Below are 13,326 nucleotides of genomic sequence, written 5' to 3'. Positions count from 1 at the left end.
CGGGGGAGAGGACGCTGGCCGAGCGCGCCTACGCCAAGCCGCCCAGCCACCACGCGAAGGCTGGCTTCCAGGGCCGGCGCAGCTACTCGGAGCTGGCTGAGGGCGCGGGCTACGCGGGCGCCTCCCCGCCCTGGCTGCAGGCCGAGGCGGCCACGCTGCCCAAGCCGCGGGCCTACGGCGCCGCCGAGCTCTACGGCCCCGGCAGGCCGCTCAGCCCGCGGCGCGCCTTCGAGGGCATCCGCCTGCGCTTCGAGAAACAGCCGTCGGAGGAGGAGGAGTGGGCCGTGCCCCCCAGCCCACCCAGCCCCGAAACGGGTACCATCCGCTGCGCGTCGTTCTGTGCCGGCTTCCCCATCCCCGAGTCCCCCGCAGCCACCGCCTATGCCCACGCCGAGCACGCGCAGTCCTGGCCGTCAATCAACGTGAGTGGGACGCCCGCATGGGTAACAGCTTCACACCTGATGGGCTCAGCGCCCTTCCTTTGACGCCTCCCGGCTGCTTCCCTGCCGCGTGGGGTAGCCTAGCTCCCTCACCTCCCGCTCTCATGCCCGTTTGTTGGCCTGAACTGGGGCCTGCACCACTAACACTTGTTCAGGGCTGTGGTGAAGGGTGTGGTCTTCAGTGGCAGTCCTTGCTTGGATTCCAGATGCCACCATTTAGCAACTGTGGGACCTGGGAAGAGTCACTTATCCTCTCTGCTGCCGAGTTTTCTCATCTGCGTAATCAGGACAATGATTACATTATCTAATTCCTTAAGACGGAGGGTGTGAGCCCATAGCCCTCTGCACAGGACCTGAGTGGGGTGCTCAGGAGTGAGCATCTGTTATTACGTTGGTGATGAAGGCCATGCTGACCCCGCGGGTCCTGGGCAACGCAGGGACAGGCCTGCTCATCCAGGTCCCTCCGTCAGGCCTCAGAGCCCCTGCACTTTTCAGCCTGTCTTAGAAGACAGCCCTATCTCAGGGCTCTATCATTTCACTGAAATAATGAGTTTCCTGAATGTCGGATCTAACCCTTCTCACCTGGAAGGACCAAAATATATTCCAAAGCCAGACAGAAGATTATTTTGGGGATGTACATTGTTTGGGATTATCCATTGCTTTGAGCTATCTGGCAGCAGTGTCTTAGTCACTCTGGGGGCATGTTTGGGTTTTGGCTTCCCTCATTACTGTAGATGTCCAGGCAGGCTGAGCATATATACCGCCTCATACATACCTCCTGGGGACCCTATGCCCTGGGTCAGGGAGTGAATGCTGAACTGGTGGAAGGTGGGCAGGGAGTAGGGAGGAAGGAGGATGGTGCTGAACGAAGGATGCCCAGGCCCTTTCTGCGTGCTGCAGCCCTCCCTGCCCTGGGTCCCAAGAAAAGGGCAGGCTGAGATGTGGGGACCATGAGGGAGGGTTGAGGACCATAAGTGACTTCTCTCTCTCCTCACAGCTGCTGATGGAGACGGTGGGCTCTGATATCCGAAGCTGCCCCCTCTGCCAGCTGGGTTTCCCTGTCGGGTACCCGGATGACGCCCTCATCAAACACATTGACTCCCACCTGGAGAACAGCAAGATCTAGGGTGCCTCCCCCACCCAATGGCTGTTTCTCTGCCCTCTCTCTGCCTTTCTCATCACTCCCGAACACTCACTCTGAATGCTGCATGAATCTCGTGGGGGGCCCCTGCCACTCGCGACCCCCAGATACCTCCACTAGCTACCGAGTCAACGTGTGTGCCATCTTCCCTGGTCCAAGCACCACTCAGTCCTGGCTCTTCCCAGGAGGTCAGTTGAGGCTGTCCCCAGCTCCCTGGCTTCTGCTGGGAGGTGGGGATCTAGGCTGGGACAGGAAGGGGCATACCCCACCCAGCCTCTCCCTCTGCCTTTCTGTTCTCAAACAGGGTTGGATCCAAGAAGGTGTCTAGTGCTTGGGCCTGGAGGAAGGGGAGAGTATCAGAGGACTCCTGGAGCTCCCCCAGCCTCTCCCCAGACACCTGTCTTTCTCAGGCTGTGCTCTGCCCAGGGAACGCCTCCTTGTGGGGTCCCAGAGCCTGCCCTGCACACTGATGTTAGTTCCTCCAGCCCATGGCCAGCTCAGGGCTTGTGACATGGGCCCCCAACTGGGGGAAGGAGGCATCTTGTTTCTTGCCATTCCCTGCAGGCTAGCCTTGTTCTCCCCTCTGCCCACCCTGGGGAATAAGGAGGGCGGGAGAGGAGAGGGAGGACCCTTGAGGACTGGAAGGATCCAACCTAAAGAGGATGCCCTATGGGCCAGGGGGCCCTGCACCATGACCCTCAGGCCAGGGGGACTATCTGTGCCAGCCTTCCAGGCCCATGCCCTCCCCCTGGAGCTCCTGACACCGAGGCACAGATTGTTAAGGCAGATCCTCCCATTCCCCCTTGCCCCACTTGAGCCCCTGACGCCGCAGGTGCTCTGGAGCTCACGTGTGACTCAGCCTCTGTTAGCTGAGTGGGTGTCATCAGCCCTGCCTTCCAGGCCAGAACCTGAGGATGGGCCCAGGGTGCTGTGGAGATCAACTTCAAAAGAGCTAACCCCCTTCCCACACCCCAGCAACCCACATTCCCTCTGTGAAATCTACCTCAGAGTTGTACCCTCAGAAGGATGGGGAAGCAGGAGGCCAGGGGGTCCCCGGGGCTGAGGTGGGGCGCTTCCTACAGCAAGAGCCGGCCGCCCACGATGAATCCAACCCCCCGCCCCCCACTGCCAGCCTCTGCTGGGTCTCAGCCCTAGGTGGGTGGCAGTGGACGCTATTGTCAGTGCATGTACCATTTTGATCCAACTCTTCCAGGCCCTTCCACCTCCTCACACTCCTCCCCTCTTCCTCAGTGCAGGGGTGTGAAGGGGTGTGTCAGGCGGGGAAGGGGCCAAGGACTCCAGAGACACATGGCATTGTACCTTGAGTGTTCCCCCAGGGAGGGGAAATGGGGAACGGGGACTGGAGAGGGGAGGTGGGGGCCCCTGAGCTCTCTGAACAAGTTGGAAGTTCAAATAAAACGTACCTGTTCCATCTGCGCTTGGTCTGTTCCCTCCGTGGCTGGGGTAGGAAGAGAACCCTTGGTAGCAGGAGACTGCCTCAAGGATACACTACCATGGGAAGATGGGCATTGGGCATGTAGGGGATGCATGGGGGCACCCATGTTCGAAGGTGATCCTGGAAATGTGGGTATGCAGGTGGCCACAGACGACTTGTGACCTGGAGCTTATTTAGGACAGATACGGAGCAGCAGAGGGTGTCTTCATGACAAAGCATCCACCCCAACCCTGAGCAGGTGTCAGGGACTCTTGAATGTTCCCTCACTGCAGGTCTGGCAGGTAGAGGTTCTGAAGCCCTGGGAGCTCATTATTAGTAGCAGCTGTTTCTTCATCAGATGGTTTCTGCATGCCAGGAACCAGGCTGGGGCTTCAAAGAGGAAGAACATCCGTGTTCCATGTCCTCATGGGTCAGAGTAGGGGCAGGGCTGGGCTCCAGGCTCAGCAGCTGCCTCAGATGTCTCACAGCCTGGGAGGTCAGAACCAGGTCATGAACCCATGACTCCTGCCCCAGCCAGGGCTGCCCTCTGTCTGCAGAAAGGGCTTGAGGTACTTATGCCTCAACTCTGGGTGTCTTTCATTTCCACATGAGCCCGTTAGCCAAGGATTCACTTAAAAACAAAAGTTGCTCATTGAAGGCCTGCGGTTCAGCTCCAGACCCCGGGTGAACATCCCTTGCTATTCAGTGCCAAGGTCCAGACATCCTTGGGGAGACGTCCCAGCCTCCCTTCCTCCTCTGTTGCAGTTAACAACTACAGCTGACCTCTAAAAGCTCATCCATCTTTGATTCCATCTGCAACCAAGTGCTGAGTGCTAGGAATGGTAAGAGAAGCCTTACCCCTATGGGACATGGCTTCACAAGCCTTGGAAAAGAAATTTCTGGAATCTCTGGCTCTTGAGTGCCCAGTGCCCCTTGGTACTCCCCCACCTCAGTTAATTCCCATGGAGGAAGGCAGCACCCAGGTTTTGGGTCTGGGTCCTGTTTGGGTCTCTGGAAGCATTTGCTAGAAGGACATGAATGAATTAGGGGTGATACAGGGACACTAGGCAAAGAGAAATCCTAGCCATTGAAAAAGGGGCAAAGGGTGACCTGGGAATGAGATGGAGGCCGAGGCATGACCCAGCTAACCACTTCTGGTCCTTAAGTATGTCTGAAGGTGGGAGGGAACCCAGGGTATTCCACAACCTGGATCGTCCTGTCATCAGGGTGAGGGGAGCAAGGGGACATAGGATGCAGATTCCAGCAGCTTGTCTCCTTGATTTCTGGGGACCTGGGAAGGGGCTTGGGTGCAGGGCAGAAAGTTACTGGGGGCTGGGAGGGAAGGTGGGGAAGGGAGGGAATCTAGTACTCTGCAGCCCAGGTCCTGCAGAACCACAGCCTTTCATTTAATGCCCCACAACACACACACACACACACACACACACACACACACACACACACACTGCCAAAAGAGAGGACATTGGGGGTGGGGGGCTGGAAGAAGGACTGGGGAGCCCTGCCAATAGGTCTGTGATCAGATATAAGGACACTGGCTATTCATTTCTTTGTGGGGGACACTAGCGTCTGAGAGTGTGGGGACAAAGGGGTCTAGACCTCTAGGCTCTTGGAAAGGTAAGAGGGTGGGACAACTTTCACAGGGACAAAGTGGAAGGAAGACCCCTATTGAGGCAGGAGAAGGTATACCCGGTGTGGGGGAACCTGCTCACTCCCACCAGCACAGACCCAAGGCCAGCCATAGCGGGGTGAGGGGGAGTGGGGGTGGGTGGTAAGGGAGATTTCACAGACATCAAGCTGCCATGGTTTGTCTCCAAGTGCCCAATGAAAGGCCAGCACCCAACATTCTCTCCAGGTCTAGCCCCTCTGCCCTCAGTCTCTCCTTCAACCACCAGTTGTCCCTCAGGTATCCCTGCCTCATCTTTGGGGACCCCGAAGCCCTGCCCCTCTCCCCCCAGGATTTCCTCAGCCAGAGCTACCATGGAGACCCCTGTCCGGCTCCTAGTCCCTGTGCAGGCTGTGTCAGGTGATCAGCTGAGGAGAGCAACAGCTCCTTTCAGAAGCTGGTGGGATGTGTGTGTGTGTGTGTGTGTGTGTGTGTGTGTGTGTGTGTGTGTCAGGGGAGAAGCTGATTGCTAACAANTGTGTGTGTGTGTACCCATGGTACTCTCACAAATATAATGTATCAGGACTACAACTTTTTTAATAGCAAGACTAAGATACATTCCAAGCTCACTTCATCTTTACCAAGGATGGAAATTATTCTGTGCATTTAACTGAATTACTTATACTTTTAATTTCATGGGTTAAAACAGAACATTAATTAATGCTGAATTAATCAGACTATTGCATTAATTAGGGAATTTCAATTCTGGAGTCATTCTAGATAATTAAAGTTTTATTATCCTAGTCAAAGTCATTGTCATAGTCACATCTGTTTTTAAGAAATAAAAGAGGGATGGCAGGGATATCTCAGGTATTATCAGTACCCATTATTCTATAAGATAATGCCTCAGCCTTTTATTCTCTTTTGCCTGTTATGACTATATAAATGCATATATTCATCCCATTGTTTTCAAGAGATAAACATTTAAATTAGGACATACAGAGTTTTTGGACCCATCGGCTCCAAGTCAAGTAGTTGTCTTCAATCTAGTTGTGGAGGGCGTTTTTCCAGGACCCATCACCTCCAAGTCAAGTGGTGGTCTTCAATCTAGTTGTGGAGGGTGTAGCTCCTTAGCTGGGAATCGAACCAACAACCTTGGTGTTACAAGCCTGCACTCTGACCACCTGAGCTAACTGGTCTTCCCAGGACAATAGAGTTTTTCCTCTTATTGTAAACTGTAACAGCACTGAACTTTCTGTGACTTAAGGTGAAGCCCTAAATTATTCAAGTCACATTATCACCTGGAAAGAGTTGACTGTGTTTAAACTGTACTTAACTGTATTTAAAATGAAATACAACATATTTACATTTTCTCCCCTAGTTTATTATAAAGTTTACACTTTAAAATTTTTAAATAGAAAATGTTTTCCAGAACGAGGATTTGTATGTGTTCCTTTGACTTAGCTGCAAGAATCAATCAGATCATGTTAAGGTGCTCAATGAGGCTCTTTTTGAAGCCTGTTATTAAATATACATAAGAATAGACACTTTTTTTTGTGTTCAGAAATAAAGAGAAAGAAAGTGTTCTATGTTTTTGAAGATTGAAATCCTTCAAAGCTTTTTTTGTTTGCAAGAAAACAAAAGGCTATTGTAAATTGAAGTGCTGAAACAGCGACAGCAGCAAAGTAATTAATTGCTCATTCATGAAAGAAAAAGTATAAGTGAGAGGCAAAAGTTAACCCTTTTACAAAGTTAACCCCGTTATAAAGTTAAAATAAAGTGTGTGGCTAACAAAACAGCTATCAACTTCTCTGGTTTTAAACATGACAGGCCTCTGTGTGTTGCTGGTTGTTTTGTCTTGAGGACTGGTGTTAATGGTTGATGTCACCATACCCATCATACACAAAAGACACAAACACGCATCTAAAAATGGAATTTTTTTTCTCGGAGGAAGAGCTTGCTGCTTATGGCACTATATTGCAAAAGCCAAGCTAGAGAGTATTCTATAAGTGGTGTCTTTATGATCATCTCTGTAATTAGATTATCTAATTAAAATACGTGTAAAACACACATATATGGTAGAAGAGATTAAGCTTCCAGGGAACAACGAACAAATGCTAGAAATTAAAGACTATGTAGGATTTTCTCTAACAAAGTCAAATTAAGTGATCAATCCTATTTAGAAAGATTTTCTAATATACTTCATGCCCCAGGGAATCCTGCTCCAACCAAGAGCATTGGCTACTCTGTCTACTTTTGCAACAGCTTGAGCCATGCCATCTCATAGGGTTTAGGGAAATTGCTGCCAGCATAAAGCAAATAATTCCCTCTCCAGTCTTCCAGAATTGCAAGAAACGATAATTTCACATTATCAAACCTTCTGCCCTGTACCATCCTGCTGTACCTTAGAACCGTGGATGTTATTCACAATCACCTGCCTGTCTTAGGAACAGGTGTATATTTTGATGTGACAAAATCACACCTCGTTGTCAGCAGGATAACATCTTCCTAAGGCAATGGGGGGACATCTGAAGCAGATGGGAGGGTGGCTACAAAGTTCTCATTGTTTTAATATTAAAACCTTAATTGACGTCACCTACAAAGGTTCACACATTTAAGTTAGTTGGAAAATCAAGTATCCATTTGGGTTTTACCCAAAATATTTGTTCACTTTACCCCAAAAGAGCCTAAAGCACAGTTTCCTGAATTTCATTTCTAAAAGTTAATTTAACTGGAGGGATCTTTCTTGGACTGCATTGATTTATCTCTAGAGCTGATGGCAACAAAACAGACTACAGTTTAGGATTAATACTAATAAAAGTAATAATACTGCTCTAGTCAAGGGTAAATACAGCTCTCAATAATAAATATTTTGGGGGCTGGCCGAGTGGCGCGTTGGTTAAGAGCTGGCTTGGAAAGCCAGCTCTGAGCAGCACACCCCTGGTTTGGATCCCATGTTGCGTCCTGCGCAGCACGGGCAGTGATGAGTGAGAGGGAACGGCGCAGGGTGAAAGAAATACAAGAGACAAAGATAGATTTAGAACATGAGGCCAGGGCGCTGCAGTTCTCTCTCTTCGGAACTGAGCACCTAACCGAGCCAACGTGAAGCTTTTATTAAGAAACTTCAAAGGAGTAAAACTTTTTTATTTTTTCTAAAGTCCGTGTGATAAGTGCCTTAAGGCCAGTTTCCATCAGCCAGCCCCGTTGTACTCCAGCACACGATGTGCCTTGGTACTCCTATACACACAACCCCCAGGATGGTGCAGCTGCAGCTGCAGCTGCAGCCATGAACTAAGGGAGATAACCGACATCATTCCGCCGGGTCCCAGTTTTCCAGGATACTCTCTTGAGGAAGCTTCACCGATATCTTTCCACCAGGTCTCAGTTTTCTCAGACATTCCCTCCTGACCTTGTTAGGTCAGGGGCTGGTGGGATGTGTGTGTGTGGGGCGGTGTGTGTGTGTGAAGGGAGGAGTGTGTGGTGAGTCAGCGTGTTAATGAGAAACACCTCACCCCGCTGATCAGGGCTAATGAAGAAGAACAGAGGGGGTGGGGGTTTCACTCAGTGACATCGCTATAGGATTGGGAAGTGGGGGGGGGGGTGCGGGCAGAACAGCTTCTCCAGTCCCATTTCTCCCTCAGCAAGGACGAGAACAGAGCAACTTTGGTTACCGCAGGAAGAATTGAGGTCATACACAAGAATGAAATGTCAAGGGCAAGGGGATTCTAACTGGTATGGGGTGGGAGGAGGGGTCTGAGGGGTAGAGACCAGATAATGTGGAGAGAGCATGTGAGATCCTCTAGCATCCTGTCCTCTTTCCTACCCTTCCCCAGATCCTTCTGGGTTAACTCCAGAGAAATTCTTGGCACTCAGAGCTGTGCCCCCTGGTTGCCCAAGTGCCTCTTGAGATCTATCCGACATCTGCAGAGGGCTGTGAGGATGCTGTTGAGAAAACTCCAGTTTATGCCCCTCCCATGGGGCAGTCTGGGAGAGGAGGCTCTGGTTTACTGCATTGCCTGTCTGTGTAGATGTTAATGACCCAGGAAGGCGTGGCAGGACTGAGGGCACAAGGGTACTGGGGGAGGGGAAGACCTGGGCATCATCAACTGGGGCCCTCTCAGTCTTCTTGGTGGCTGCTCATTCTTGTGGCAGAAGCAGGAGTCCCTGAGAACCAGCAGATTCACCCCCCCCCAATGCCAATTCAGCCAAGGGCAAGCGTACCAGGCGCCCCTCACAGATGTTCCAGTCAACTGTGTGAGTGTGCTCATGGGGGAGGGAGGGGAAGGGTTGGGAGGGGGACAGGATGGGTGTCGGCCAGCACCTCCAACACCTCCTAATTTGCATTACCACTGACACCCTTCTTGACCAAGTAAATGGAGCCAGAAATAACAGGAGGGGGGGGGGGAGGCTTTTGAGGCTGTCTTTCCTTGCCTCCAACACTCCCACGGTGCTGGGGCCAGTAGGTCAAATCTTTTGCGGCCCCATGGCTGGTCCAGGGAACAGGGATACACCCACTGTTTCTCCTCCCTCCTCGGATTGGGCAGACACCCCATCCTGGCCTCCCATTTTCCTCAGCCCCAAACACCCCAGCCCTGCCCTTTTCCTTTTCCAGAGCCTACTCTGCACACCCTTCCCTCCTCTGGAAACCTGGTTTCTGGGGCCCCTCTCACAGCTGTGATGACCCCAGCTCTGTGTCCTGTTTCCAATGTCAGACCGGGCGTTTCCCAGGGCAGGGCCCTAACTGCTCCTCCCAATCTTGGAGCTGCTCAAGGGAAAGTTCTGCACAGGGAACAACAGCAGGGGGACTTGTGACGAGATTCTAGCACTGGCAGGAGGTGGACCAGCATCCACCTCATGATGACACCTTAGCCCTGGGGCTATGGGATGGGAGGGAGAGCGGACTCCTGGCTCTGTTAGAGGCCCCTGGGCCAGGTTCATTGGGAGGTGCTTCCTAGGAGTCAGGCCTTTCCCTCGTGAGATCCTTGCAGAAAAGCACCAGGACGGTTCTACTTAGATAGACATTTTTACCCCTGACCCAGGTACTACCACACAGACCCCCAAAACACACATTTGATGCTCAGTTTATGTGCATTGAATTGACTTCTGTCCTAAAGAGGGCAGGGAACGATGAAGCCGCAGACATGGCTTGGAGGAAGGAGATGGTGGACACGGTGGGCCCAGGAAACGGAGGCTCCTGCTCTGCCAAAGAGGTCCTGAGACCTGGGAGAGTGAGGTGGTGAGGGTGGAGGCAGAGCAGAAGGGCCTGGCAGGGAAACCAGGTTGCGAGAGACAGCCAGAGGGCTGTGAACACACTGTGGGAAGGAGCAAAGGATGAGCTGAGAACTTTCCCCACTTCCCCCCTCCCGAGATGCTATTTTGGAGAGAGAGAATATATGCAGTGCAGTACGCAGGGTGAGGGGAGCATGCCACTTCCACAGGGGTCAGCTGAAGCACCTGCTGCCTGCACTCTGCCCAGCCAGCCATCTTCACTGGCCCTGCCGCAGCACTTCCCTCCCCATTGGGAAAAGCTTGCTTTTGAGCACAAGAGGAGAAAGAAGGAGCTAGGAGCTTTGCTGCCAGCCTCTTGGCACCCCGTTGAGGGTCCCCTGGGGCCTCGGACCTAGGGAGAAGCTCTATTTCCACTACTTCCTTGGAATGAAAATGTGGAGTGCACCATGGGGCTCGGGGTGAGGCAGGCACCAGGTACTGAGCACTCCTTTACCCCAACTCCATACTTAGGCACTGTGCATGGATCCTCCTTAAGCATCAAACTTCAGAGCGTATTTGGTGTTAGAAGAGGCCAGGACAGAAGGCGCTTCCAGGGCTAGATGGGTTGGCCCACCTGAGGTTCCACCCCCTCCCGGTAGGGAAGCCTATCCTGCCCCTTTGGGCCAAGGAGGCTGGACAGAGGTCAGTGTGAAGTAGAGCCCTTGCTTGGCATGAAGGGAAATTCCTGTGCCCTAGCTGAAACCCTCTGAGGGGCCCTGACTCATTTGGGGACGAAGGCTCCAATGCCCGTAGGTTTCTGTGGTGGCTGGGGGCAGGGGAAGATAGGATGTGTAGATAGTGCAGAGAGAGACAGAGAGCGGGCTGAGGACAAATGGGGACTTTTGTTTTCGTTTTTGGAGCTTGGCTGTTTTTTCTGCTGGAGTCCAGCTTCACCTGAAGGAGCAAGGTTGGCTGAAATGAGAAGAAGGCTCAACTTCTAGCCAGTGAGGTGCAGGGCATGGCTGCAGTAAAAGAAACATTAGGTTAGACTTTAGGAAGAACTTCCAGTGAAGACGTTGGGGCATATTTCTGAGCTGAACCAAGGCACCCAGTTCCCTGGATGTTTCCCCGCAGGAGATTCCTCCCTCCCTCTAAGGCTGAGGAGTTCGGGCTGGCATTGGGGCAGTGCAGGCCAGAGGGACAGATGAGCAGGTGGTGGGCCCCTGAAGGCTCCAGGGAGGAGGGGTGAGGGAGGATTCAGGCCTCAGAAGACAAATGTCCCCAAGCCAGACCATGGGGAAGGGCTGACCATAGGTGAGAAAGCCTGCCTCTTATCTCAGTCCCTCTCCGAAGCCCTATCTTCATGCTTTTCTTTTTCTGGCCTTATAGACCATGGAGGGGAAACAGCTATGGTAAAGGGGAGACTGGCTGCTTCCCCCTGTGCCTGGAGCGAGAGGCCTGCAGGACTTCTTGGCAGGGGAAATGGGGTCGTTGAGCCAAATTCCCTGGGGCAGAGGAGCTGGGCTGTGGCTAGAAGAGGGGCAGCGGATACAGGGAGCCCGTGACCTTGGCCAGAGCCCCTTGCTCCAGGCTTGCAGCCCACAGGTGAGTAAGTGCATGGGGATGACTGAATGACAATCATGTCCCTCCCCCTTCCCAGGGCCCTTGGCCTTGTGGGTGTTGCAGGAGCCAAACTCTCCTGCCCCCAGGCAGTAAAAGCAAACTGTGGAAGGGAGGTGACAGAAAGGATCAGGAGATAGTGTGAAGGAGAGAGCTCACCCAGAGGCATGGGTGAGGGGCAGGGAAGAGCACAGTGCCCCCTGGTGCTGGCCTTTCTGGTGTGCCCAGCACACACACAGAGAACATACCTGGGGGATCAGAAAGCCCCTTGCCTGCCTTGGCATCCCGCTGCCCCCCTGGACTGGCAGGTGGTCAAGCCTGAGGACAGAAGGCGGACAGAGAAGGGACCGAGTGGGACTTGGTATAGGGAGTCTCAGCCACCATCCCCCTGAGTCTTCAGAGCTCAGGGATTTGTCTCTGGTCTCAGGCACAGCCCTAGTTTCCCAGTGGGCACACGTGGTCTCCTCCCACTGTCCTCCAGACTTACCCTGTCTCACTTAGCTCCAGATACATAAAGCACAGAGTCCCAGTTACACACACACACACACACACACACACACACCCTGCCTCATGACATCCACCTTTAGATACACAACTCTTCCCAACACCTACGGAGTCTCCTACGACCAGGAGCACAGTGCCACAGGGACATGAGCACACACTGCCATGCATTCGCACAAGACCCCATACAGACCCCAGAAATGGTACACACCAACACGTGTGTGAAGTCCCACATGCACACGCAGGCATACCCTCCTGGCTTTGAAGCTGACCTCATTATCCAACGGTGTGCTGATACATGCTCAACAACCGGCTCCCCCATTTCAACTGCCTCTATGACAGCACGAAGAGTTAGGAAAAGACACACGTAATCAGCTCCAGCCCACCACTCCATTATCCTCTGTAGAAATCACATGATAAACCTTAAAACACAGCTGGGCAACCCCCAGGAGGGCTGCACCTGGGCAGCAGTGACTCATTTGAGTAGCTTCTCTCCCCAGGGGGCTGCCTCCTCTTCCCTGGCTTCTTGGAATCCTCACTCCTGTCCGTCCAAACCCCACTTCCTGCCCCTCTCGCTTCTCCTCCTTTCCTGTCACTCAGGGCTGTGAGCTGTGGCTGGTACTCAGGCCCGTCTCTCACCCTTGCTCCCTCCTTTCTCTCCCCGCCATGGCCACAGCCACCAGATGTGGAGGGTGACAGGCCCATAGCTAATTCAGGCAGGCTTCCAGGAGGAAGAGGACAAAGGGATGCCATCTGTTCCTAGAAAAATGCTAAACCTCTCTGTGCCCAGATGCTGATGCCCTGTGTCTGCCTCCTTGTGCCTGGCCCAGTCCTGGTTGCTTCATTCTTCTCCCTGGTCATTGGGACAAGGAGTCTGGTGGATACTAAAAACCACGAAGGGGAGAGAATTCACACCTTGCTGGGCAGTGAGGGGAGGTAGTTAGAACCTGTTCTGAGAGTGAAGACTGCGTTCTAACCATGCTCCAGGAACATTGCATCACTTGTCAGAGCTTCCGCTCCTCCGTTTGAAAAAAAAAAAAAAAATGAAGGAACTAGACTAGGCAGTTTTAATTTCCTTCTTGGCTTTCTGTATTTCAGAAACTCTTCTAAAATCTACTCTGTGAGAAGTAACCCTTATTACTAATCCTGATCTTTTCCCAGCTCACAAGGGAGGTGAGCAGATGGGGTCTGGGGCATGGGTGCCGCAGCTGAAGGAGCTGGAGGCTGGGCCTGGGCATCTGTAGGTTTGGTTTTGGGGCCTGGTGTGCCATGTACATTTGGGGACCTTCCAGCAGCTTCTGTTTTCTTTGCTATGGCTCCTGAATTATTTTCCAAACACATATAAGAGGAAAAGGCGGGG

At 52.7% G+C, this 13,326-nt stretch overlaps 1 protein-coding gene across 1 annotated transcript in view; it reads left to right on the top strand.

Annotated features, from left to right (window-relative positions):
* The window catches only part of TBKBP1 (TBK1 binding protein 1), a 17,314-nt gene extending 14,323 nt beyond the window's left edge, over nucleotides 1-2,991 (top strand). The window contains exons 9-10 of the mRNA XM_019638840.1: nucleotides 1-422; nucleotides 1,438-2,991. The exon at nucleotides 1-422 is cut by the window's left edge and continues 92 nt beyond it. Coding sequence (XP_019494385.1) covers nucleotides 1-422; nucleotides 1,438-1,566 — 551 coding nt within the window. The 3' untranslated portion in view covers nucleotides 1,567-2,991. The remainder of the gene's footprint in view (nucleotides 423-1,437) is intronic.
* Nucleotides 2,992-13,326: the final 10,335 nt, after the last annotated feature.

Source organism: Hipposideros armiger, unplaced genomic scaffold, assembly GCF_001890085.2.
Source record: "Hipposideros armiger isolate ML-2016 unplaced genomic scaffold, ASM189008v1 scaffold_40, whole genome shotgun sequence".
Classification (NCBI taxonomy): domain Eukaryota; kingdom Metazoa; phylum Chordata; class Mammalia; order Chiroptera; family Hipposideridae; genus Hipposideros; species Hipposideros armiger.
This window is presented reverse-complemented; position numbering and strand designations above follow the sequence as displayed.